At 52.0% G+C, this 25,892-nt stretch overlaps 1 protein-coding gene across 1 annotated transcript in view; it reads left to right on the top strand.

Moving 5' to 3' along the window:
- Nucleotides 1-6,806: 6,806 nt before the first annotated feature.
- Nucleotides 6,807-25,892, top strand: part of SAMD11 (sterile alpha motif domain containing 11) — a 101,950-nt gene continuing 82,864 nt past the window's right edge. Inside the window, exons 1-2 of the mRNA XM_032201555.1 lie at nt 6,807-7,605; nt 9,376-9,467. Of these exons, the coding sequence (XP_032057446.1) occupies nt 6,813-7,605; nt 9,376-9,467 (885 nt within the window). The 5' untranslated portion in view covers nt 6,807-6,812. The remainder of the gene's footprint in view (nt 7,606-9,375; nt 9,468-25,892) is intronic.

Here is a 25,892-nt window from a genome sequence, read left to right as displayed (position 1 = left end):
GAGAGCAGAGCGGCACAGACTTGGGTGAGAATTCCCCGGAGAAGCATCGGTCCACGTCGGTGCAGCTCCTCTGTGATGTCTGCTTGAAACACCCCTGCTAACTCATTAACATTCAGCTACAGCAGATGGACGCTTGCAGTCATATCTGAAACTGCAATATAGACATCACCCAGCCTAGGACCTATGCGTACGTAAAGTTTTACAGTGCTGTAACAATAATTGTTCCGAAATGTTCCCGGTGGAAGTTGCACAGCTGTCTGGTGGGGTGCGGCTGTGCTAGCAGAGAGGTGATCTATGCTAATCCTGTAATTACTAGGGCATTGACTACACAACACCGATTTCTAGAAAGGAGGAGAATTAGAACAATACAAAACCCGTCTGCAGAGATGCCCAGTGATTTAAAAGCTTTCGAACACGTTAGCCCTAATTAATGTGAAAGCTGTAAGCCAGCTCAGGTAGTGTGTACTTCAGCACCTCCTAAATTGGTTAAGGCAGGTTCTACCTAGCCTTTAATTTGACCTCTCTAGCATGCATTAAAAGTAGTTACACCTTGATTACACTAGACTCTTGTGACACTTCACTTCCAAAGGATTAGCTACCAAAGTTCATCCGCCTAGTCTAAACAACTGTGCTTTGTGCACACGTGTTCGTATACGCTTGTGAAGGAGGGGACAGACCCAAGGCTGCTTCTTTTATAGCACTGTTTGGTGCTGGGGTGGCACGCCAAATGTTATCTTCCTCTTGGTGGCCACTAATTTTGTATTCTTTTAACCCAGCAATAGATTCCAGCCGTGCCCGGCTTCTTGGATAGTCAGTTTTTCAGTGTTTCTTTTTGTTACTATGATTGTAGGCGGGAAGGAAGGCAGGAAGTTGGAGAGGGGAGTAGCACAGAGAGATCTACAAGTGCTGGGACACAGCCAAGCTTTAGATTAATACATCATGACCGTCATTTCAGCATCTTTGATACTGTGAGTTTTTCTTAGCAATGGAGAAGATTAGAGTAGAAAAAAACAAACAAACAAACAAAAAAACAACCAACAACAACCCTAAAAACAAACTTTAAGGAAAAAGAGAATCTGGTGATGGCTTTCTTCTGCATTACAGCTTTGATATCTCAAGTCTTTCACAAGAGCTACAAATTAGCAGTAAATAACATCTCAGGAGAGAAGAATAGGCGAGAGAGAAAGATGTGTTTTTAATTGCAATATGGGCACAAAGAAAGAGTATAGTTAATACAGAGAGAAAAACAGGGAGGCTGTCCAACAGCTGGAACTGCAAAGAAGAAGGCACTTGCCTTAAAAGTAAAGGGTCAGAGAGAATTGTTAATATAACAGCAGCTTTGATACTTAAAGCCTTATTCCACTGGTGATTTCTGTAAGTGCTCTTTTTACATCATGCAGGCACCAGTTGAGTGTTGCTAAATTTGTTGCTTTCCAAAACCTTTGTAGGGAAGGGCAATCTCTTGTGGGCCTTGAAACACTGAAGTGTGAAGTCAGTAAAAAAAATTTTTTCCATTGGTTTTAATGGAAATAGGAATCTGCCCTTTGAATTGAAACTTCTTGTTGCAGAGATCTCAAAGCTGATTCTGATCCGAATTTCCACAGCATACCTGAACTCCAACCACTGAGGAAGGGAGATGAATCGGTACTTTTATCCCGTTAGGGTTTCTGGTGCCATATCCTCTGTATTGAACTACGTAGATTGATCTCACTGGTGCTCTGCTATACGGGGTACTTGCAGGGAAGGTGATTTGGAAGAGGTATTTCATGAAAATACTTGGATGGGAAGAGTTTTTTAACCCACACTGACTGTCCTGGGCCGTTCTCTTGGGAGCAGCCAAACTGCCTGCAGGAGGTAGGGATGTATGCAATTGACAGCTCTGGTTTGTTGTGTAACCTCATGCTACCCTAACCCTACGTCCAACAAAGACACAAAATACCTCGTAGTGAGTTCTAGGGGGCTCCTTTTTCACCCCAAGAATTCAGTGTAAGTGGCAGCCTTCTGTATCAATGGGATTAAAAAGGGTGCAGCCCAGCAGTTCCCGAGGAAGCCCTTTTTGAGAAGCAAAGCCCTTTCCAGTGTCCTCCTTCCCAACCCTCTGCCCCTGAAGACCCTCGTGTGCCCTCTCTGCTGCTGCTCTTGCTGCTGGGCTGTCAAAATCTCTCTTAATGAAACAGTCTGGCCCGAGGCTAGTATTACCTCCAGTACTGATCCTGCTGGGCTGCTCACGTGCCGCAGCGAGCACAGAGCCGGGCCACACCTGGCAAGGAATAAAAGACAAAAAGCAGTGAATCCTGTCTGTTAGACTGCCTTGATGTCCTCCGAGGCTGTAAAAGGGACTGGAGAAGGCATGAATTTGGCTGGCTCGGGGAGTGGTGGTGCTTGGTCTCCTGCCTTGTCTTTCGGTCAGCTTAGGGTGACTTGGTAGGGTCAGAGCTGTCGCTTTCCATCACGGGTGTGATCACATCAGGGCAATTCTGGGGGAAAGGAGTGTGGAGAGGAGCTGTTAACTCGCAGTCATAAAGGGCTAAGCACCCTAGCTTTGTTCAGGGAAATGACAGGGCCCAGGGGGTACTGCCCCATTCGTTGAAGGACCTGCTTAACTACCTGAGCTCTCCTGGTGTGCAGGACACAACTTGGCTGCCATCCTTACTTGGGGGCTGTGAGGAACCCCTGGTATGGCACAGCCAGCCAGGAGCACTCTGTGGACTCGGTCTGGCCATTTTACCTGTGCCTGGGTGCCTCTTTCCTCCCAGCCTCAACCTGCCTTTCCTGTCAACGGGCACAGCCTGTACCTACAATGAGTTTTTCAAACACTCAGCACCAGGGACCTTTGATCTCAGTTAGAAACTCAGGTTTACTGTCAGAAGTAAATAACAAATTGCATATAGGATGTTCCCACTCCTTTTACGGGTAGAATAATGGAGGCCCCTCCAGGATAAGTAATTTGTCCATGAAACTGATGACAGAACGAGGAGGAAAATCCTTATCAGTTAACTTTCAGACCTCTGCTTGAAGCACCATCTCTTCTTGTAATACGCTTTCCAGGAGAGCTAGCTCTTGGCTGCTGTTGACACATTTGATCAGAGAGAAACAAAAGGTCCTGGTTTTGCTTCAATCCAGCATGATGTATTCCAGAAGTGAGGAACTAAACGTTAGAAAATGATCACTATTTATTACGCTTCCTGTGGTAGCGCCTCTCTGAGCAGATTAAGAATCATGCTTCCACTTTGCTAGGTGCGCTGGAAACACATTGCAAAAAGACACAGCAATTTGCACCCCCAGACTCTAGCACATTCCAATTCCTTAGTCTGGCCTTTGCAAAGCATACCTGCTTCTCTCTTCAACCACGTGTGCGTGGATTTGCTTAGATCTCTCTGATCTGCTCGCCAATGGTGGATCTGTTTACACTAATCTCAAGAGCTCCACTCTTACGAGACTGGAGCTGAACAACTCGAGGCTCCTGCTGTCGGACTCAGGCTTCCAGACAGAGCTCTTATGCTTTATTACAGTGTGGAGGGGTAGGGAGGACTTGGTAGTAAATTTTAGTGCTCGTAAGAGACTGGTAGGATCGCCTTGAATCTGCGCCTCTTGAATCCCTCCGAACTTTGCTGAGGTCTACCTGAAAGCATCGTGTGTGTGCAGGAAATGCAGCCTGGCCCAAGCCCTGCACCTCGGGTTGAGACACCATCAGGAAGCCTCCCTCTGCCAGTGCTTGGCCAACGCACCCATATCATGACTGGAATCAAATACCCATATTTTTTGGGGACTGAAGCACAGCCAAGCAGTTGCTGCCCTTCCAGAATGAAGTCTAAGCAGATTCGTTTATGAGTAGGTTCAGTTTTGAGCCCAGTTTCTTTAGAGACTGAAAGCAACTGAGTTGACGCAAAGTGGGAAAACCCCACGGCAAGTCAGCTTTTCCCCTGAAAAGAGAAGGTAAATACAAATCCTCGGGGTTAGGAAAGGTTCCATCACAGCGGGCTGATATGGGCAGAGCAGACGCTAGGTGCTGTTAGGGGATCTGAGGGGCCTGGAAGTGCCACAGGAGGATGTGTTCCTGCAGGGTGAAGGCCATTCCTGCTCCTGGAGGAAGCCTTGAGACTTATCTTTGGAGGCGGCCAAGCTCTCTGCACTTGGAGGTGAAGTTGCCCTTACGGATGGAGGTGGCAGAAGAACAGCAATCACTGTGGCTGTAGGAGAAAGCAAGCTACAGAGGAAACACTCGTTCCCATCTAAAAAATTAAAAGCAATCAGCCCCGTGAAGCCAAGTCGCAAAGAAAATGGATTCAAATGAAGCCTGAAGAAGCTCTGTGAGCCCTGCAGAGAGCTCAGGGCAGTTGTAGGTGTGCCAGGCAAGGAGGTTTTCTAGGAGGACAAGAGCAGATCTGCTCACCCTACAGCATCCTCACCTGAGCTCCATCCAGAGTCATCGCACGCTTTCACGGAGAACGCCTGCGTCTCCCAGAGCCTCTTCCAAGCATTGTTCTTGGTTCATTAGGTGATAATAGAAAGTAATTTTTCCCCTGTCATCTTGAGCAATCAGAGGCATTAAGAATAAGAGCCTAAGCCTGAAAGCCTAAATGAGAGGGCTTGATGGGTATGTATATCTGCCTCCTTCATTAGAGCAAGAAGTGAGAGGATTGCTCCCAGAGCTTGCATTCCTGGCGAATAAATAGGCGAGGAAGAATCATGGTCAAACAGGGCCAGGAGATGAGGTTTGGGGCTTCAGGTTCCATTCCCAGACCTGCTGGACCCCGGAGAGCCGTTTTCCTCCCCCTTTGCTGGTGAGAAGCAACAGCCTGTCCCACAAGGGGCCCATCAGAGGACGCGGTGTCGAGAGGGGTTCCCATCAGCTGGGGGCTGTGGGGGGCAGAGAGCACCCGTGAGAGCTCAGGCAAATCACTTGGTGCCCCATTGTGAGCTCCTCACCCCTATTAGCCTGTGTTTACTCATAGTGGGACTGAGTAGCTGCATGAGTAACTGCGTAAACCCAGCATGAGCACAGCATTCACATTCTGGATCTCAGTCTCTTTACCACTAAAACGAAGCTTTTTAGCTTCCTCGTAAAGGTGCTGGGAGGTGCTGGGCATTCTCATCTCTGCCCCGAGAGCATCAGAGAGAGGGTGCTGAAGGGGCCGGGGCTGGTTGGGAACTGCCCTGCTACCTGTCAGTGGCTACCAGTGGAGAGCAGATGCAAGAGAGACAAGCAAATCCATTTCTCCCTGTCTGGAAGGCAAATTTAACTTGCCACTAGCTCCACTGTAAGAAAATATGTACTAAAATGTGCACCTTGGAACAAAATCAAGAATTGTTTTTGTTTGGGATGGGATAGTGATGCCACCTTCTAACACTTGTGGGGCATATTTCTTGTAGTGTATTCAAGAGGATAATTTCTTTTTATTTCCCTTCCAGGTAGGATTCTTCCCACTCAGCCGATCCCAAGCAGCATCCAAAGGTAGGGACCTCTCATCACCATCACAAATCTCCGTAACAACCACACAACTTAATTTTGGGCCGCACTGGGCTGCTCCGCGTGGCTGTCCACTACGGCTCCTAACGCAAAACCAAATTACAGCACCCCCCCTGCTTCTTCCTCCATCCCTGGGGGGGAGGAAAGAGCAGGATCGAGCCCTCCTTCCCCAGGCTTTTCCCACCAGGAGCCTGCCAGGCAGAGCAGCGCACGCAGCCAGGCGTGCGGAGGGAGGCGAGCCCGGCTGGCAGGGGGCAAGCCCAGCCGCGCCAGCCGCCGGAGCCGGGCTGGCGGCTCCCCTGCGGCTCCGGAGTTGGCTCCGGAGCCGGATCCGGAGCTGGCCCCGGAGCTGGCCCCGCCGGCCGTCGCTCACCCCCTGTCTCCCCGCCGCCGCCGCCGCCGCCGGCGCGGCGCTTGCAAGCGCCTCCGCTCTTTAAATGGGCCAAGTTAAGAGAAGCGGCGGCGGCGGAGGGAAAGCTTGTTTGGTCGGAGTCTGGGAAGTGCGCTGCGACTTCGGAGCGCAGATCAATATATGTCTGTCCCGGCTCGGGGGAGGGCCGGGGGGGCGAGCCGGCAGCCCGACACAGAGCGGCGTTTAGGGGCTGGGGGCGCCTGCGTGGGGAGCGCACGGCGTGCAGAAAAGCACGAGCTGGCGGGGCTCTACATGCGTGTGTATATATATATAAATATGTAGATAAATATATATATGCACACACATATCTCTGTAACATAATACCGTGTCGGCTTTTTTTTTTGCTTTTTTTTTTTTTTTTCCTTAAATTCCGCGCAGGAGTGGGAATTAAAATACCAACTGGCGGTGCTCCGAACCCGCCGGTGGGAGCGGGGCGAGGGCGCAGGGGTGCAGGTGGAGGGGAGGGAGGGAGGGAGAGAGGGGGGGAGGCCCCCGGGAAACTTCTCCGGCCGGCCGGCTGCTTGCAGCCCCCGGGCGCTGCGGGGCAGGGCAGGGGCGGCCGGCACCGGGCGGCCCCCGGGGGCCGGATCCTGCCCGCGCCCGGCGGGCGCCGGCGGCGGCGGCGGCGGCGGCGGAGGGGAGGGAGGCGGATGGCGGGGTGGCGGCGGCGGGGGCGCAGCGTTTCATTTTAATTATCGCCTAGAAATAAATAAACCAGGTGTCAGTTTAAAGGAAGGAGGGGAGGAAGAAAAGGGGGGGGAGGGTGGGGGGGGAAGGAGGGCGAAAGGGGGCCGGGTGGGCGGCGGGGAACCCTCCAGCCTGGTGAGAAGGTGGGTCGATCTAGGGGAATCAATAAGCGCTTTTTTTTTTTTTTTTTTTTTTTTTTTTTTAAACCAAAATAATGTCTACGGCAGCGGAGACCTCTCCGAGATGTCAGGTATTAGTCCGGAGGGGCAGATCTGCGAGCCACACGGCAGCTCCCGGGGCTACGGTACATTAGGCTCTCCGTGGGAGAGGGATCCCAGGGAGCTCCGCTGGGGAGCCAGCCCAGGAGATTTGTTCGCGGGCTGCTCCGGGGGATACCAGCCACCTCCGGCACCCGAGCGCCAAAGGTGCTCGTGTTCCTGCTGCTGCTGCTGCTGCTGCTGCTGGCGCATTTCATCCAAACTCCAGCCAGAGCGGGGGCAAGTTGAGCCGGAGACATCAGAGCCACTGCGCTTTGGAGAGACGAGGGCGCCCGGGGAGCGCAGTAGCACCATGCCTGCTATCAAGAAGGAGCGACTTGACAGGGAAGAGCTGGCCCTGGCAGCCTTTAACCAACCCATGGAAACCTTACCTGACTATCTCGCCCCTCTGGCCGCCGCTGCCATGCCGGTGGTAGCCCCCCACCCGCCGGCGTACGAGCAGATCTTTGCCCACCGCGCGTACCTGGGCTTCCACGAGAGCCCCCACCCCTCCCACCCCCACCACCACCTCCCCGAGGACCTGATGCTGGAGAGGTTTTCCTCCATCCCGGATTTCCAGCCCTTCTTTGACAACGGCGAGCCTTGCATCGAGGTGGAGTGCGGGGAGAACAAGGCGCTGCTCTACATCAATAAGTTGTGCCAGGGGAGCAAGGGACCCTCTATCCGCTACCGGGGCGAGTGGCTCACCCCGAACGAGTTCCAGTTTGTCAGCGGCAGGGAGACGGCCAAGGACTGGAAGCGCAGCATCAGGCACAAAGGTAGGGGCGCTGCCCCCCCCCCCCCTCCCCTTTGCAATTTTTTTTTGGGGGGGTCCCCCAAATTTCGCCGCTCTTCCTCAGCATCCTCCCCCTCGCCCCCCCCCACGCTTCGGTGGCCGGATCCGGGGAAGGGGGGGGGGGAGGCTGTGTGGGTGGGTGTTTGGGGAAGCGGGGGGGGCTCCGTGTTATCGGGGGGGGACCTCGTATCGCCTCGCCGTGCCCCCCCCCCACTCCCCCGGGGCTCTCCCCGCCGCCCCCCACCCGGGCACCCCAGGAGCGGCGCAGCGCGGCTGGAAGTTTTCCCAGCGATTTGGCAGCGCCGGCGGGGGGAGGAAGAAGAGGAGGAGGAAGAAGAGAGAAGGTGGAGGGGGGGGGGACGACGAGTTATGTTGGGGGGGGGGGAGAGGCGTCTCTTCGTTGAGAGGGGGGGGGGAAAGAAGTTTCGCTCCGTGCGGGCAGACGGCGGGGGGCACCCTGGGGGGGGGGGGGACACACACTCGGGGGGGGGGACAGACAAACTGGGAGGGGAATAACAGGACCCAGGGGGGGTCACAGGATCCGGGGGGGGTCAGAGGACACGGAGGGGGGGGACAGGGAGCCGGGGGCTGAGCCTCGGCGCCACGGGGAGCGGCGGCTCCGTCGCGCCGGGGTGAGGACGAGGCAGCTCCGGGGCGGCGGGCGGGGCGCCGGGGGGGTGTTCCCCCGGCTGCTGGGTGGTGCGGGACCTCCGCCGTGCTGCCGGGGGGGGGAGCCGGTCCTCCCCCCCCCCCCCCCCCCTTTTTCCTTTCCCTCCATCCCTCCCTCCCTCCTTCCTTCCCTCCCTCCCTTCTCTCCCTCCCCGCCGCAGTCCCGGCGCCGGGGCCGGCGCGGCGGAGCTGCTGGTGCGGGCGGCAGGTGGAGGCAGAGCGGGGAGCCTGCAAGGGGGGGGGGGACATGGGGAGGGGGGGGTCGGTGGGGATGGGGAGGGGAAGGGGTATGGGGGGGGTGAGGGGGCGAGGAGAGGAGCCACGCAATTAGCGAGAGCCGGGGGGGGGCGCACGGGGAAGTGGGGGGGGGGGGTGGGGGGGGCCGGGGAGGTGGCTGACACCTCGCCCCGGTTATTGATCGCCGGGGGGGGGGCGGAAAAAAAGGGGGAGCAGCTGCGGGGGCTGCTCCGGCTGGCGGTGCCGCACTCCTTCCCAAGCCAAAAAAAAAAAAAGCAACAAAATGTTGAGAAATGTCTTATTTTTAGAAAATCGTATTTTTGAAAAAAAATCTCAATTAAAAAGCCGTAATTAAAAAATCTATTTTAAACGTCTTTATTTAAAAATATTAATTAAAAAATTCATTAAAAATTCTTTATTTAAAAACCTTAATTAGAAAAAAAATCTTATTTTTTAAACCTTAATTAAAAAATATTTTAAAAATCTTTTTTTTTTTTAAATTCTTAATTTTTGATTTTGATTTTGGCACTGGCTGCCTTCAGGAAACCTCAGCTCCTCCGGGGTGAGTCAGGAGAGGCCCGAGGTTGAACTGGAGGAGCTTTTTTTTTGGGGGTGGGAGGAAGGCTTTGGGCAGCGCAGAGCCCCCTCGGGGGGCTCCGGGGGTTGGGGGTCACCTCCCCCCGGGCAGCTCGGGGAAGGAGCAGGCAGCAGCCGGGGTGGGTGGGTGCTGGCAGGCAGGGGGGCTGCGCCTGTCTCCCTGGATCCTTTCCTCCTGTGAAGGTGCTGATCTTTTTTTTTCCTTTTTTTTCCTGCTTCTCCTCCTTGTCTCCTTCTCCTCCGCATCCAGGGAAAAGTTTGAAGACTCTTATGTCCAAAGGAATCTTACAGGTACATCCTCCAATCTGTGATTGCCCTGGGTGTCGAATTTCGTCTCCAGTGGTAAGATTACTGTTAAATATGTGCTTTAGTTAAGACATCTCCCCTCTCCTCCGCCTCCTCCCCTTTAAAAAAAAAAAAAAAAAAGAACAAACCAAAAAAAAAAACCAACCCACCAGCCCTTTGCTTCTGTGCTCCGGTAGGAGCTGCCAGTCCCTGGGGCTGCCAGCGCTGCTTGCAGACAGCGCAGGTGGGAAGAGAGGTGTTTAACCTAAAGGCTGCGGCGCGATTGTGTGGCTTTCGGGGGGAGCTGGCTCCGTGCAAGCGACCAGCCGTTCAGCAGCTTCGTCCTTATCCTCACCCCTCGATTCTTGTGTGTTTTGCAGAGGTGTAAAGTGGATAAATAAAGCAGAAGGGCATTGCGAATGCACCCGCGTGCTAGAGTCAGAACAGCCACGGGTTACAAACCATTAATGATTTTTTTTTTTTTAAAGCTAAGATGAAGGAGGAACGAGCTCGTCTTAAACATTCACAACTTTTACAACATTTGTCTCGTAAATCACTGCTTTTGTAGATCTTTGCAACACAACTTTTGGGTTCCTCTCTGCCGTTACCTTGAGAACTTTCAAAGTCTCTATATGGCACCAGCATTTTCATCCAAAAGATGCTGGTGCTGTAAATAAAAACCAACTGAAATTGTGGTCAACCGAGGCATTAAAACCAGTTTCTTGTGTGCAGGAATTACCATAAAATACAGAAATACCAAAAGGTGATGGCAAAACTCTTGGCTCATGGAAGTGAACCAGGTCGTGGTCTGAAAAGCCAGCCGTGACTTGGAACGTTGTTGTCAGTAGCTCTGTGGGAACAGCTGCCACTTGCGACTTGCTTCCTTTAATCCACTGAAATTACCCATTTTTTTTCTTGTGTTGTTTCTATGGGATCCGAGGGATGTTCTGTTCCACACGCAGCATCTTCACGATGCTCATCTTGGACTTGAGAACTGAAATGCTTTCTGCATGGCGTATATATGTGCATGTGCTGTGTGTCTACAGACAGGCACAGTCACAGCTGTGGGGTCTGTCTGTGGGGTCAGCTTGGGGGAGCAGCTGCCCGGCCCCACTGAGCTCCCAGGTACAGCTCCGCTGCCTTACGTGGTATCCTAAACCCAGCAGGGCAGATGGACCACCAAAACCTGGTGTTTCCGAGGGACTGCTGTCATTCCTCTGAGTCTGGGGGCAAAGTTTGGGGTGCTGTGTGATAAACTCGCTGCCGTGTTGAGTTCTGTGTGTGCTTTAATCACTAATCTGTACGGACTGGAGGCCAGCGAGCAGGGATCTGAAGACCAAAGACCCAGACTTGCTGCTGGGGCTAAATGCCTGGCCAGGTGATGCTGGCTGCTTGTCATTTTCTGCGTAGCCAGTTGCGTGGAGCGGTGGCCAAAGGCCACCTCGCACTTCCCTAGCAGCAGCATTTTTTAATAGATGCGCGGGGATGCTGTGCATTTACAAAGGGAGGCAGCTGGGCATGGAACAAAGGCTATATTAAAGTGGCTTTTAAAATAGAACTGAATTTGAGAAGTTCAGACAGGGAAAGAAGGCTTCGTGTGGTTTTGGGAGAGGAGAAATGAATCCCCCTGGACTCGGCTCCTGCTGCTAACCCACTCGTGTGAGCTGCTCGCAGGGGGGTCGGTGTCAGAATGAGCCCAGGGGGGCCAAACCCCAGCGAGAGCTTTCATCCAAGCTGTGTTTCTCAGTGTGTGCTGCATTTTCCGGGCTGTAATTAGACCGTAGTCCTGACCGAGTGACAATTTCACGTTTGGAACCGGAAAGCTTTTGGTAGTGCCTCGTAGCAGCTGCGTGTGCTGCACATTCAAAACAGTGACACGAGGAAGGGGGTGCCCACCCCTCTCCACCTTTCCAGATGTAGGCACCACTGCCCAACCGTGGAATTTTGGGGATGTTCGGGGTACCCTGGGTGCTTGCGTTCAGACAGGGACACGGCGATGGGGAGCTGGCTCCATCCTCCTCCTCCCGGAGCGAGGTCAGTCCCAGCAGAGCCCCCCTTGGCACAGGGCTGGCCGGCTGCTGGTGGCTCTCGGCACCCTGCCCTTCTCTGTGCTGCTGCCAGCAAGAAGAGGCAGCGCCGCAGGGCTCGGGTCGAAGCCCCCCGAGCTCGGGTCGGAGCCCTCAGCCCCGTCTGGCGCCGCGCTGCTCCCCCCCTGCCTTTGGGGCCAGCCCTGCCGGGGGCTCCCCCGCCGTGGCTGGGGAAAAGAGTGGCGCCCGGCCCCCGTCGCGCCCGGCTCCGTCGCCCCCCGCCGCCCCGTCGCAGCTCGTTTGCTGCAGCTGCAGACAGCGGCCGGCGCCGGGGCCAGCTCCGCCACCGACCGCTGGTTTCCTGCGAGGCGGAGGGGGAGCAGCAGCGTCGCGCCGGCTGCACTGGCGCCTTCTCCCCCCGGGCAGCAGCCGCCCCCGTGCCGGCATCCATCCATCCATCCATCCATCCATCCGTCCGTCCGTCCGTCCATCCATCCACCCACACATCCATCAGCGGGGACCAGGGGGAGCCGCTGCCGGCCGGGAAGGCTGTGCGGAGAGGCTTGGGGGGCCCTCGGGTGGAAGGGGTTGTGGGGGGCGCAGGGGGAGACCCTCGGGATTTGGGGAGAAAGGAGGGTCCCCAGGGGAGGGCAGGGATGCTCGGGGGAGGGCAGCGCGGCGTGTTCTTCCCCCCAGCTCTGCCGAGAAGGGGAGTGGGGTGCTGTGTGTCCCCCCCCATGTGTCCTCCTGGAGGGTGGCCGTGCCCCCCCGTCATCCCGTCCTCCTTTCCCCGTACCCAGCCTTTGCCCCGGAGCTTTTCCAGATGCGGAGGGGAGACGCCGCTGCAGCTCGGGGTCCCTGCAGCTATTTTGGAGGCGCGGGATGCCAGGCGTCCATAGGAGAGGTTTTGAGGAGGGGCCTGCCCCCACGCTCAGCACACGTCAGTTCTGGGCAGACACAGCTCGTCTCGCTCGGAGCCCTGGATGCCTTCCAGGCCATTCTGGTGAAACCCGTTCCCCGCAGGGTTCCCCCCGTCCCCTCCACTCCTCGCAGTGCTCCCCAGCACAACGGCTCCGCTTCCAGACCCCCGGCAGGGGCCGTGCTGGACGCTCCCTCCCCAACGTGACCCGTGCTCGCCGGCGGTGGTCTGGGCGCAGGGGGGGAGCCTGACGATTCCTGTCGAGAGCAGCACTAAAATCTTTACTGCCAAAACAAAGCGTCTCGGGTTTGCAAAGTCTGGCATCGCGTGGCCGGTGTAACGCAGGGCAGGGGTTTCTTACCAGGCTTTTGCTTGGGTTGTTTCTCTCGTCAGTGTGACCCTCGCTGCATGGTGCTACTTGTGCTGCCTCCGAAGGTGTGCTAGGGCTGGATGTTGGCTACTCCTCATCCTCTTTTCCCATGGAAAGGGCGGCTGAAAGGCTGCCCACGGTGAGCTTTGAGGTCCAGGTCACAGCTACAGAAGGCAGGCAGGCTTCTAAAAAGTCTTATTTATTTTTAAATGTGCCGTAGCTGCATTCAAGCCAAACAGAAAGCACGACAGAATGTGTGTTTTGTTTTTTTTTCACTCCGTTTCCTTCGTTGCATGTCAGGACACATGGTAATTGTGCATAACTTGGCCGATGACGATGGTAATTTGTTTGGTTACTGGGGTGGTGTTTTGCTCTTGATTTGATTTATATGTGCTCCTTTTTATTTGCTGCTTCTTTGCTCGCTTGTTGTTGCTTTCTTTCGATGCCCCTGAAGATAAGGCGTTAGTCCAAGACTTTGTCAAGGGCGGGAAGAGGAAAGATCTGCTTATTTAAAACCAAGATGACAGCAATCAGCCGAGGCCCTGTTATTTAGCCCTAAGACTGCTGAGTGCTCTGCTGCCTGCTCGTTCGGAGGGGCAGGGGCTCTGCGCCTCCCTCCAGCACTGCCTGACTTCTCCTGGGGTCTGGCTGCATCTGCCCGGGGGATGCCCTCCTGCCACTGCTGCTCTGTGGCTCGGTGGGGAGCCAGGAGCAGATCTACGTGGGGTAGGGCCAGCAGTGCCACCGGGACCCCGTGGGCACCGGGACCCGAATTCAGAGGCTGCCCCCAAACGGGGACCGTGCCCCGCTGGGCGTGAGCCCTGCCAGAGAGCCTTGCTGCGAGGGCTTCGCCTGCTGCTGGAAAATGTAGTTGGCTGCCCGTAGAGGCAGGATTAAGTCAGAAAATTTACTTCTAACCGAATAGATTAGATTTAGGTTCCTTTCCGAGCTGCCGTGGCCTCAAGGATTGGAGCTGGAGAATCTTGGGGTTTATGTGAAGGGGGCTGTTCATAACTTCGCCTTTGCGTCTCTGGGGGCTGCCTTATGAATGTGCAAAAAGCCCCTCTGTAAAGCAGACTTATAAACCTTTTTATCCCCCCAAGGTCTTTGGCACAGTCTGTTGATTTTTATTTGTGGTTTCATGCTGATTTGGATTGTTGCTTTTAATCCAGCACATTTTAGTTTAGGTTAGCATTTGTTGGAGGCTTTTTTTTTCTTTTTTTTTTTTCTTTTTTTTTTTTAAACGGGCTTCACTCAGGTGATTTTTAGGGCACGTGTGTTGTACTAAGAGCTTCTAACTTAAATTTGAGCTGAAGAGTGTATCCCAAATCCATCAGGCACCACCTTCAGGGAGAGACTGGGGCTATGGCACGTTGTGCGTGTGCGTGGAGAGACCTCAGCTCCCGTCCTTCCTGGGAGAGGTGAGAGGCTGAGCACACAGCTTGCCATGTTCCCAAACCCAAAGGCAGCAGGAGCACGTTTGTGTGCTGCTTTCACGGAGGATCCCCCAAATTAGCCACTTTTGGGTCATTCAGCACTGTGCAAGGGAAAACTGGCAGCTGGAAGCAGGCATGGGTGTGAGAGGTGCTCCTGGAGGCGTTCTGGGCTGGAAGTTATCCCTGCTGGTCCTTGAGCTCAGCTCGGGGACAGGGCACGCTGCCACTGCCTGGTGCTGTCCGGCGCCAGGGGTTTGGAGGGGGGAGTTGTTGAGAACTGCTGGTTATTATTTTACGCAGGGGCAGAACAAACCCAGATCAATAGGGCTAAGAGTGCCAGCACAATACTGAAGGATTTAATTTTGTGGATTATTAAATACCCTCTGGAAAGGAAAATATTAATTGGATTGCAGTCTTGTGAGTGAACAGCAGAGATGTATAAGCAGCCATGGCTTAGGAAAATAATTTTGTCTTCCTGTGGGTTTTAAAGAGGTCCAAGTGGGGGACGTTTGCCATGGCGCTAAGGCGGCAGTGAAGATTTTTTACTCTGTGGTGAACAACGAGGAGAAACTGGGTGCAAGAGGTCTCGTGTGATGGAAGGAGCGAGGAAGCTCCATCCGTGAGCTCAGGTTAGTGTCTGTGAGCAATGGGTCCACCAACTTTTGGAGTGGTGTTGGTTCCTTGGGAGAGCCAAGGAGAGCATCACCTCTGCCGCCCCGTGTTGTGCCCTGCCCTGGGCTCAGGGTTTTACGCACGAAGGCAGCGGAGGTTTTGCAGCCAGCACCGCGTGCCTGGCGAGCTGTTGGGTTTGTGTTCCACCAGGCCTGGAGAATCTACTGCAAGCAAGTTGCAGCTGGGAAGAAAGCAGGCTAAATAAATATATAAAGCAGCGAAAGCAGCAGCATCTTGTTAGCGGTGTGTCAAGGGCAGTGTAAAGGTGAGATAGGATAAGTAATTTTGCTGTCAAAATTATTTAGAGATGTCATTAAACTGCTTAGGGCTGTCTCTGCTGCTTCAGGGCACAGACACCTGGTTTTAATTTGCAGTGGTCTATGTCCAAACCTGCTGGCCTTATTCAAAGGGATCAGTGCTAATTTGGAGCCTGGTGGCAAATGCCTTTCGTGAACACGGGATCTAAATGGCAGAGGTGACTAAAAGACCAGAATTAACTCCCTCATAAACTCCGTTCATTTTTCTTTTCCTGGGGTTGTAAAACCATAACCTAGTTAAGTTTGCAGAGCTGATGAACTTTTCAGATTGCTTGTTCTGGTTCAGCTCTGGGGGAAGGAGAACAGAGAAGCAGTCCTGTATTGGCCCCAGACATTGGCAAAGAGACCCACGCTGCTCCTAATGAAGTAATGCTTGGTCGGAATTTTGCGCTTGCAAAATTACTTTGTTTTGTCTATAATTCTTTTTCTTCCCCTCGTTTCTCTCCCTCTCTCTCTTCCCTTCCTTTCTGGGTTGTCATGTTCTGTTCCTTATGCACAGTTTGCTTCCTTTCTCCAGAAAACTTCTTGCCACACAGCAGACACCGCTGCTGACTCTCGTTTAGCATCTCTGCCCTCTTGGCTCCCTTCTTCCTCCTCCAGGTTGAAGTTCAGCATCTTCACCGAGTCAGCAGCTGGAGAGACACCATTCTCACCATTTCGGGGCTCCTTTCTGTTTGGAGCTATTCAGCTTCCTCACTTCTGGTAGTGAAAAGCTCATTATTGGGCTCTGTGTCCCAAATTGGTGTTAAGGGTGGTGAAAAGACATCCCAAAAGTTATTTATTGGTGCAGGGTTGTAAGTGAAATGGAGAGCTGCAAAATCCAGGAATACCTTCAAGCCAAAATTTGCGCTTTTGACTTTCTGGATGAAAACATTCCTGCACGCCAAATCCCTCTGTTTTAAAGTGTTGAGGTCGCTTCAACCAGCGTGTGAAGGAGACGTTTTCAATCCCCTGTACCTCCAGCGAGGCCGACACCTGCGCCTGCATCCTCCAGCACGCCGCTCGGGCTGCTGTGCTGCAGCATCAGAGCAGGGGCTCGTCCAAAACCGCTTGGCTTTTTCCAGCAGGGTGCTTGCCAGAGGAAGGCGAACAGGATTTGACCCCGAGCTGCAGCTGGGAAAGGGAATGGTGAGATAAATGGGCGAGCAGCAGGCAGCGATGGAGGCTAAGTGTCCTGCCGCTCCTTGAGGGACTGAAGAGCTGAAAGCTCCTGTTATTTTGCACGCTAATTGTTCATCCACGCTTGTGCTGCCGCAGCAGCTCTTGCTAGTGGAGATCTCCCGTAGATTTGGCCAAAGTTGCTGTATTTGTACCAGCACACGGCCGCTGCTCAGCTCTGCCCAAGTGGTGTCGGGGCAGTGACGTGGAGCAAGAGGCCTCGCCGTGGCTTGGTTGTCTGTGGGCACAGTGGTGCTGCCTTGTGTTTTATCATCTTGAAAAATGGGGGAGAAATGACTTTGGAATAAGGTTTCGTTAATATTTTGAAAAGTAACAGCATTTTCTGTCTTTAGATGTAAGTTGATGGGCAGTACCTGTGATTTTTGCATTGTGCTGCTCAGTTGGGAAGGGAGAATCTTTCTTCAGATAATTAAGAAGCAGAAAAACTTCAGAGCTTTTGATGATAGAGGAGAGACTCGCCAGCCCTTTGGTCCAGAAAACACATCTGCTTCTAAACTGTTTCTGACGATGGCACTGCAACAAAGTCCTGTGTTGGCTCGCAGCTGATTCCCGGCGTAGTGCCGGGAGGTGCGATCGCTTCGGATCATGCAAGAAGCAGCTCGGGGATTTTAAACAGCTTCAGTGAACTCGGGCCTCTTAATCACCGCCACTTCTTCGTATAAAACTTTTCTCTTGAAAGAAAGCAGCCCACTCTGCCCAGCCCGAGGGTCTCACCCCTCGGAGCTCGTGTTTATCGCCGCGTCCCTGGGGCCTTGCAAATTCAGCGTTACGAGCAGATTCCTCTCCAAACGGTAGCTACTGCTCTGCCTATCTCTGCCCATCAAATTGCAAAAAACTCCCTCGTAACCCCATCCTTTCTTTTTATCGGGCGATGCAGGCGATAGGTGGTACTCGGCTCGGCTGGAGCTGCTTTTGCCGTGTTGCCAGGGCAACCGGAGATAGCCCCCGCCGACAGGAAAGGGCAAGCATTCCTTTCTGCCACCGGCTGGAGCATCAGTGATTGAATGAGATTAGATGGAATTAGATAATCCCGAAATTCGCAGTGATTTGACGCCAGACCTTTATTAAATAAGTAAAAGTACCGGCCCTTGTAGGAAAAATGAATTCTCGTAGATCAATAACTTTTCCCACCATTTGTCACAGCTGTGATTCTGAAGATCTCTTTTTCTGTGATGTGGGGCTAACCACACAAACAAACCTTTTTTTCTTTTTTTTTTTCTCTCTCCCAGAGGGAACTATGATATCAATTCCTCGTTTATTTCCCCCTTGTGATTCACCCACTTAACCATAAAGTACACTTAGAAAGGAAAGCACTACACGATTCTTCAGTGATGGTTCAATGAACTACAGCGTACAGGAGTTGCTTAAAATTGTACACTGGTAGTCTTAACTATAACTGTGTTTTAGGGTCCTTTTTTTTTTTTTTTTTTTTTTTAAGAAAAAAAAAAAAGCTGTGTGTTGTGAACAGCAGCGTAGTTTTTTGTTCCTTGTGTGTTCAGTGCCTAAAACTGCTGGGACCTCATCTGTGCTTGGCACGTGCCTCGCTCAGCTGCAGTCGAGTTGATAACACCCTATTTTGATCGAAAGTAGATCTGGGTAAAATAAGGATGGCCGTGTGAATGCAGGATTGGACTTTGATCACAAGCAGTCTAGATTTACATCAGTTTGACTCTGTTGACTTGTTTTTCATCTTCAGGCTGGCATGGCTTGCATCAAAACTTAGCCTGCATCAGAGGATGCCCAGCAGAGCACGGAAAATTTGGTGCCTTCTGTCCCTCAAGCAGTTTTGTTTCTTATCAAGCTAAATTGGCTCTTTCTGAGCCGAGGGCTAATTTATTTATTTTTGCAGAGGGGTTGCTGTCCTTTGGGTGCAGCTCTGCTGAGGTTTTTGCAAACGGAGGGGACAGAACAAGGTCTCAAAGCCATCAAGAAGGAGCATACCCACAATGAGAAGGGCAGCCTGCCAACTCCCTGTGAGGATGCTTTTCATTCTGAACAAAAATGTAGTAAACTAGGTCCGTTTAAAGAAAAAAATTAACAGTGCAATTCCTTAAAACATTTTTGGCTTGAAATTCTTGAGCTGGTAATTCAGGGCTGTAAATCTATCTAAATCTATCTGCACTTGTTTGCATCAGCACCGTGGATCTGGTTTTCTGAAGTCTCACCTTACGCTGCTGTGATGTATTTCTCAGAAATAAGTTCAATAAAAGTAAATCAGTGAGGCTGATAAGCACTGCTGTCCCCTTACGGGTGCAGAGGGCAAAGATCTTCCTTGCTTCGGGAGGATTTAGTTTCATTGACGTCTCTGCTATTGATTTTAAAACATTATAGAATTTTTAAAAAGTATCTTAAGAGGATATTTGAAATTATATACTCTACAAGTTGCTGTGCTTTTCCTCTAGCAGTGCTGAGAAGCTAACTTATGGAGAGTAATCTCATTGTTTTGGTGGGACTCCTGTCACGTCAAGGTCTAGAACTAAGGATACACAAGGATACAGGCAGCCTGAATTGCCACCCCTGCCTTTAGTCAGGATTCAAAGGAAATTCAGGATTCCTCAGAAATCCAGAAAAATCTGGGATTTGGGTCTTTACCCCGTGACAGAAGATGATTCCTGCTTGTGATCAGGTTTCCCACCTGTCCAGCCCCAGTGTGCGAGGCAGAGGAGCTGTTGCTGCATCCATCCGGGGCAGAGTACTGCTGGAACCACTCGTACATCCCCCTGCAAGAATAGGAAACACAGTAGGGGAGGAAATGAGCCAGGTGCTTGTTTTCTTCAGGTGGCAGCTTCACCTGGGATAATCGTGCCCTGTTGCCTAGGGGTCTGCTCCACAGAACCCCCAAACAGCTTTGGGGGAACAGGGATTCTTCCTGGGAAGAATCTGGCTTGGTAACTGTAATAGCAGCTCAGTGTAAAGAGCACATGTGTGTTCAATACATAATAAAGTCTAGGTATCGGTTGCTTCAGTGATTTCCCATGTTTGGAGACCAGCCTTCACCTGGGGAGGTCTCTCCGAGCTGACAAAGGAAAATCAATTGGAAACACACACGGTGCAGAATTCCTTGTGGTGAGGATTGCAGTCCAGCTCGCATGTTTTAAATTGTACCCTGGAGAAGCTGCCCTTAATTTGTTGGAACCGTACTTTTCCTCTTATTTTTTAATGCCATCTCTGTGCATGATACTTTTTCTTCAATACCGAGTCATGTGAAGGCTCCTTCTCTGTCTGGCTGGAGCTAGCTGACACCAAAGAACATAATGAAGTTGGGTGTTCGAGGCTCTTCTGTGGGTTGGCGCAGGGGAGACGCCTGGTAACCATGCAAAGTGTGGGGCATTTGGAGAGAAAGACTTTGCTTTGGCTGGTTGCTATTTATTACGGCTGAATCCCAAAATAATAGACATCAGATTTTGAGATGGCAGTTGGCAGCGATCCTGCTGCGTGTTCCCATGGACAGACAGGCATGGAAAGCCAAAACAAAGCTACTCAGGCTCGGTATTTGATGAAGAAAACCTGCTCTGTGCTGGCAGAATGAAACCCAGAGCCTGTACCGCGGGACGGGCATCCTACGAGCGCTGGCTCTGGCGGAGGGGAGCAGTGGGTCTGGCCATCAGGTGTCTGCTGGGGATAACCCTCCGTGCTTTCTCCAGCCTTTGTTTCCAAAAGCAGCTTTTTATCTGGCTTGCTGGACTTGGTTTACCAAGAGACGCTCATTTCTCAAGGCCTAAATATCTTTTATTCCCATTCACACCAGTGGTGTTAGGTGCCTTCACATGGCCCTTGGAAATGTGGGCACATTCCGTGATTCAGCTTCCCCATGAGCAGGCTGGGGCGAGCTTATGGAAATCAAATCTTCAGATTTCTGGGTTAAAAGGCCAGGAGACCACCGTTACCATCAAGTCTAAGGTCTGGTACTATAATAAGAAATAGGACTTCCCCAAACCGGTTCCTGTTTATGGTGGCTTGTCTTTGCAGCTTTCTTTTGAAGGGAAGCGTGCAGTTGTGATTACAGGTCCTGTTGTGTATTGATCCTAATAAATAGTTTCAGTGGGTGGCTACTCTCACTATTTAGGAAACATTGACGATATTGCTAGTTTGGGTTTGTTCCTTGTCACATTCCTGCCACCTGGTCTCCTTACAGCTTTGTATTTCATTCTTCAGAGCTCTTTCAGTGCCCATCAAGAAGCCACCTCTCAACCTTCTCCTTGGTGAGTTAAATGCAGCGAGGCTCTTCAGGCTCTACATGCAAGGAGGTGACTCCAGACTTTGAGTTGTTCAACTGGTTATTGATAAAAATATTAGTTAGACTTGGTTACGTGCTTATATTCTGAGATCTTTTTATCATCTTTTAATCCAGTGAACTTGTGCTGTGTTGGCTGGTAGTGCTCTCATTTCTCATTCAAAAAGTTGCGTGGTGTAAGATCAAGAAATTTGCAGGAATCTAAGCACATGACACCAGCACAATTGTCTCAGCAAAAGATACGGGATCTTTTCCACGAACAAACTTTAATTTGCATAAATTATGTCACCTTCCTTTAATTTATTATCGCTTGTCCAGTTTCCTTTATTTCATTATTTCTCCTGGGGGTTATAAAATTACTTGGATTATCCTGTTTGTGCTTTTTAAAACACAGGCCCAGTGCTACGTTTTCCCGTTTACCTTGGATTTCCTCATTGTTCTGAGACTCATTAAAGATCAAAGTCAAGTATATAAAGAACTTCCCTGGCTAAGTCCTGAAACTCTCCGAGTGCAAGTGATCCAAGTCTGCTGATTTAAAACTCTGTAACTTCAGAAGTTTCAGTTTGGAAGCCTCCTAATTTATTGCTGGAATGAAAAGTATTTCATTTTCCTACCAAGTTAGAGCTAGCTTTTTCTCCCAGCGCAGAGATGAAATATTTATTGAACATCCTGATTTTTTTTCAGCATTCCTGACAGTTCTGCCATTCCCATCCAGTTACAGGCTGAAACCACGATTACCTCCTCTGCTTAATAAACCAGTGTTTACAAACCAGTTTGGAATTCTCCAGCGAAAGAAGGAGTTATTAAAATCGCAAGTGCAATTATTCCAGATTAGGATCTTTATAATGGGCGAGGAAGCAGAAGCCTGCCCCATTACAAAGGGCCCTTCTCTGCGCGTTACGCCGACGGGATGTCCAACTGTCTTAACGTCTGGTACTCCTTAGCTTTTGGTTTATGCCTCCGGTGGGATTTCTGCTGCCTTTGCTTTGGTCGGTGCTGGTTTCATCGGCAGCCTGGCGCGTGGCTCAGCTGGTGGAGCACTAGGAGGGCAGGATGCTTTCTCTTCCTCGGCTCAGCGCCGCTTGCCAGGCTGAGTGTTTACAGCCTGCGGGTTCGGGTAATGAATAGATGTGCCGGGCTTCAAAAACCCGACCTCTGTGGCTTTCTGATGAAAGCCAAGCCGTTCTCCCCCACCTGGATGCTGCTGTAGCTCACGCTCCTCGTCTGGCTGCTTCTGTTTTCTCCCGGTCTTCCAGTCAAGCCTTCCCATTTGCTCGCCAGCTTATGAAGCAAGGCAGCATTTGAGTTATCCAAAGGAGCGCTCACGGTGCGTTTTGTCAGAGCTTTCTCCTCTTTAAACAAGCAGATCTGCCTTCCCTCGGTGTTTGCTGTAAATGCTCTTGGAAAGGTCTTGGCGCAGGGCTGTGTGTGCAAGAGAAGAGGTGGCGAAGTGATGCACCCACAGCACAAAACTCCTCTGCTCCCAGGAGCACCCAGTGGGAGACACCTCGCCGGGCACCTCCCTCTGCTCCAGGCTCGTGTTCATCCAGCTCTGGCTCGTGGAGATGCTGTGCTGTTAGCCCGGGCTGGCACGAAGCATCTTGATACCCTGCGAGCTGTGAAACTCGACATATGCCGAGGCAGCGAGAGGAGGAGAATCTTTCCTTAAAGCTTCCTGGGAATGTTCTGGCAGTATTTCATCTGCCGGGGGCTGCGGTGTCATTCAGGCTGATCCCAGTAGGCCAGCGGCTTAGGATCAATAACGCCCTTGATCAGCAAATAATTCTACCTTGATCAGAGAATCCTGGTAATTAGAGCTGGGAAGGATGTATGGCTTCACTCAGCCTGCTCCGGAGGGCCCCGAAGCATGCTGGCATCAGTGTGTGTGCTTCTTGGGTTTTTTTTTTTGGGCCATTCTTGTAACACAACGTTAGCCAGGCTGTGCGTTGTTATTTTCGGGAAGTATCAATATGGGATGTTCCACTGGTTTTCCTCGATAAGAAAATATGAAAAAAGCCTGGTTTAAAAATGGCAAAGATGAGGGAGAAGTGGGGCACGAGGAGAGGAAATGGCCCCTTCTGATCACCCAGGAGCAGAGCTGGAAACGGAGCTCAGCCCCTCAGCTCCCTTTTGGTGGATGCTCTGCTCAGCCTCAGACCTTGTGTGTGTCAGCCCCCAAAATGCCTCCTCTGCTGCCCTGACCAGAAGGCGTTGTTCCTGGGGTTGCTGCCTTTCCAAAGCTGACCAAAAAGGGAGGCCCTGCAGCATTTTGGGGTGGTTCGACAGCCTGGTCCAAGGGACCTGCATCACAACCAAGCCACGCTAACACGCAGTGCTACCCCTGGCTGGGGATGCCGAGGTAGGTGGAAGTGGCTTCATTTTCTCTTCCTTCACTGCTGTCTTCATCCCTCCTTGGGCTGAAACTCTGTGTATTTGGGACAACCTTTTTGGGGTGAAAGTGCATCTGTGGGATTCAACTCGGAGCAGAGCGCAAGAGACGCGTTGTGCGGTGGCACAGGACGGCGCTCTGCTGTATGCAGCTCCTTGGCGGTAGCTCCCAGCAGGTTTTCGGTGGCACAAAGCAGAGCAGCTGGGGGCTGGGCGAAGGCTTAAAAGGTTTCTAAGTGAGCGTGTGGGAAATGGGTTGGAGCGTGCTGTGCCAGGGCCAAGTCTGCCCCGGAAGACTTTAGTCATCGGCATGCAAAGCACCGAGAGGCAGGGTGTCACGGCGCCGGGGCTATGCGGAGGGCAGGAGCTGTCACAGCACTAGCTGCTGGTTACAGAGTCCCAAAAATGAGGAAATAAAGATAGCTTTTCATATTTTTTTTTTTTTTTTTTGTGTGGCTGTCTGTGTGAGCCCATCAAGCAGGAGTGTGGCCGCTTGCCTACAAACAGATTAGTTTTTTATTGCTTTTGCCACCTCTGTGGTGCTGTAAGGCCTGGCTAGACCAGGGATAGCACGATAAATCTGGTTTATATCAATGTGAACTTTGATATATCTTATTAATATCATGCTCACGATTTGAGTATTTAAACATGGATGGCACACACGCAAACGTCATTTAGCTTATGCTTGCTTTATTTAATTATTTTAGATTTATACAACACCTGTCATGGGCTCGTAACTGCCATGCAATTAATTAAACCTACCAGGCACTCCAGGTGGAAAATGGGCTAGGAAAAAAAACCTCAGGAGCCTCCGCTGAAGCCGTGTAGGATGCCTCCGAGGGAAGCCTGCGTGGGTTAGCGAGGGCAGGGATTGCACCGAGGTTTGGGAAGAAGGAGGAAGGGAAACAGGGCTCACACAGCCACAGCAAAACATCTCGACCCGGAGGGAGCAGGGGGGATGCTCAGAAACCCGTGTGGCCCAGAGCTTGGCTTACAGTCGGGGCTCTTTGCGAGCTGCTGTTTCAGCACCTCGTGCAGGGAGCCCGACAGAGCCACCCCAGGCAGTAGGGGCAGTTCCTGCTGCCTCAGCTCCCACTGGGATGCCTGCAAGGTTTGGAAGTGGTTTTGCATTCGCTGTCTCAATTTTCCCCAGTTTCAGCCTTTCTTTAACAAAAAAACTGTCAAGAAACGGGCTGAGGGGCTGCTGGGGGCTCTCAGGGCAGGGCTGGCTGGGGCAGAGCCTGTGCTGCCTCCTCGTTTCTCCTGCCTAGCCCCCAGACCACAGATTTCAGCAGAATTACACAAACGCCATGATATTGATGATTATTTCGGGCTCCTCTTGCCCACGTACCCCACAGGAATTCGCAGCCCTTCTCAGCGCTTTGCATATGCAAAATTTCTGAGAAAGGAAGAAGTTAATGAAAGGCAAGTTCTCGTAGCTGGGAGTCAGCAAGCACAGGGAGAGCCTTTACCCGGTTTGGATGAAGCACCCTTGACCAGAGCAGCCTGAAACGTCTTTGAGAGGACTCTCTTTCCCTTGGCACTGCTGAATTACCTCTTAATAGGCTGCAGAGGTGCAGGGCGAGCTCCCTTCCTGTAGACTAAAGGTCAAGCGTAGCCCCTTGCTGTTGCAGGAGGTGACACGGCTGTTCTGAGTAATTAGTTTAAAAAAATGCATATGTATCTTGGTGGCACCAGAAAACGCTGACTAAAATCCAGAAGGAAATAACAAAGCAGTTGCCCATGTGCATCAGATGAAAGCGGTTTCGCTCTCTGAAATATCTGCCATGCCTTTGTAATAAAATTAGTGAGAAGGGAAAATGCCTGGTGAATGCAAGGCTGAGAGGCTGTCACACGGTTTTCCAAGTGTTGTCTTTAAACAGCAGCGATCCTGGGGGTCAGGAGCGTTCCTTTGTTCTGTTTCTCCAGCCCTGAGCATGGTGGAGTTGTGCCTGGGGACTCGTAGCTGCTGCCACAGCCCAGCACTTGGGGGTACAGCGATTGGGGTGCCTCGGTGCGCTCGTGCTGGGCTGGGGGTACCCGCAGTGACAAGGATCACGTGGACCCGTGTAAAAAGGGCTGAAAAAAAACCACGTCTGGCACCACGGAAGGCAGAAACCAGGAGGTGAGCTAATAATGGGCCAGAGAGATGGAGTACGCTTTGCAGAGGATGGGGAGACGTCGTCTGAGCGCTAATGAGGTGTTTGAGTTTTGGCCAGGATTAGATGGGGGCATTCTGCGCTTGGCTTGACGAGTTCAGCTGGAGAAGGGCCAGAGGACTCCGAGCTTAGGTCCTGGAGACTCCAAGGGTGTGTTACAAAGAGCAGAGCTACCTGCTGTCTCCTCGCTCTTCCCCTGCCTCCTGTGCACAATTTCCCTGCCAGCAAAAGGCCAGCAGCCCACAGGAGCAGACAGAGCAACTCTTGGGACTTGCGCTTTGCTTCCTGGCAGATAAGATAGCAGAGAACTTTATTTTCAGGAAAAAAAAAAGCGAGGTGTGCTCCGACAGATCAGCAGGTGAGGAAAGACAGGAATTAAAAGTAAGTAGAGGGTGGCTCGGAGGAGGAAATAGCAGGTGAGAGGCAATTGCTCAGGAGCTCGTGCTGCATGCTCCTGATTTAAAAAACATATTCACTGCTTGCCTGGTTGCTCCAAGGTCAGGAAGGCAGCGAGAGCGGTGCCAGCACAACAGGTCTGCTGGAAAATAAGGCGCCCTTGTGTGGTATCCCCCCTCCAGGGGAGGTGGAGCTCCTCTAATCTCCTTCCCCTTATCCCTCTTCCAGCTGACCTCCTGGGCTCGGTAAATAACATTGCAGGAGCCGCAGGAACCGGCGAACAATGAGCGGCCTCCCAGGGAGCCAGAAATTCCTTCCCCCTAAATAGCAAACTTTGCAGTCTTTGCAAAAGCATCCACAGTTATTATTCATTTAAGTGGTGGTT

Source organism: Aythya fuligula, chromosome 21 (assembly GCF_009819795.1).
Source record: "Aythya fuligula isolate bAytFul2 chromosome 21, bAytFul2.pri, whole genome shotgun sequence".
NCBI classification, from domain to species: domain Eukaryota; kingdom Metazoa; phylum Chordata; class Aves; order Anseriformes; family Anatidae; genus Aythya; species Aythya fuligula.
The sequence above is the reverse complement of the archived record's forward strand: the minus strand, read 5'-3'. Positions and strand labels throughout refer to the sequence as shown.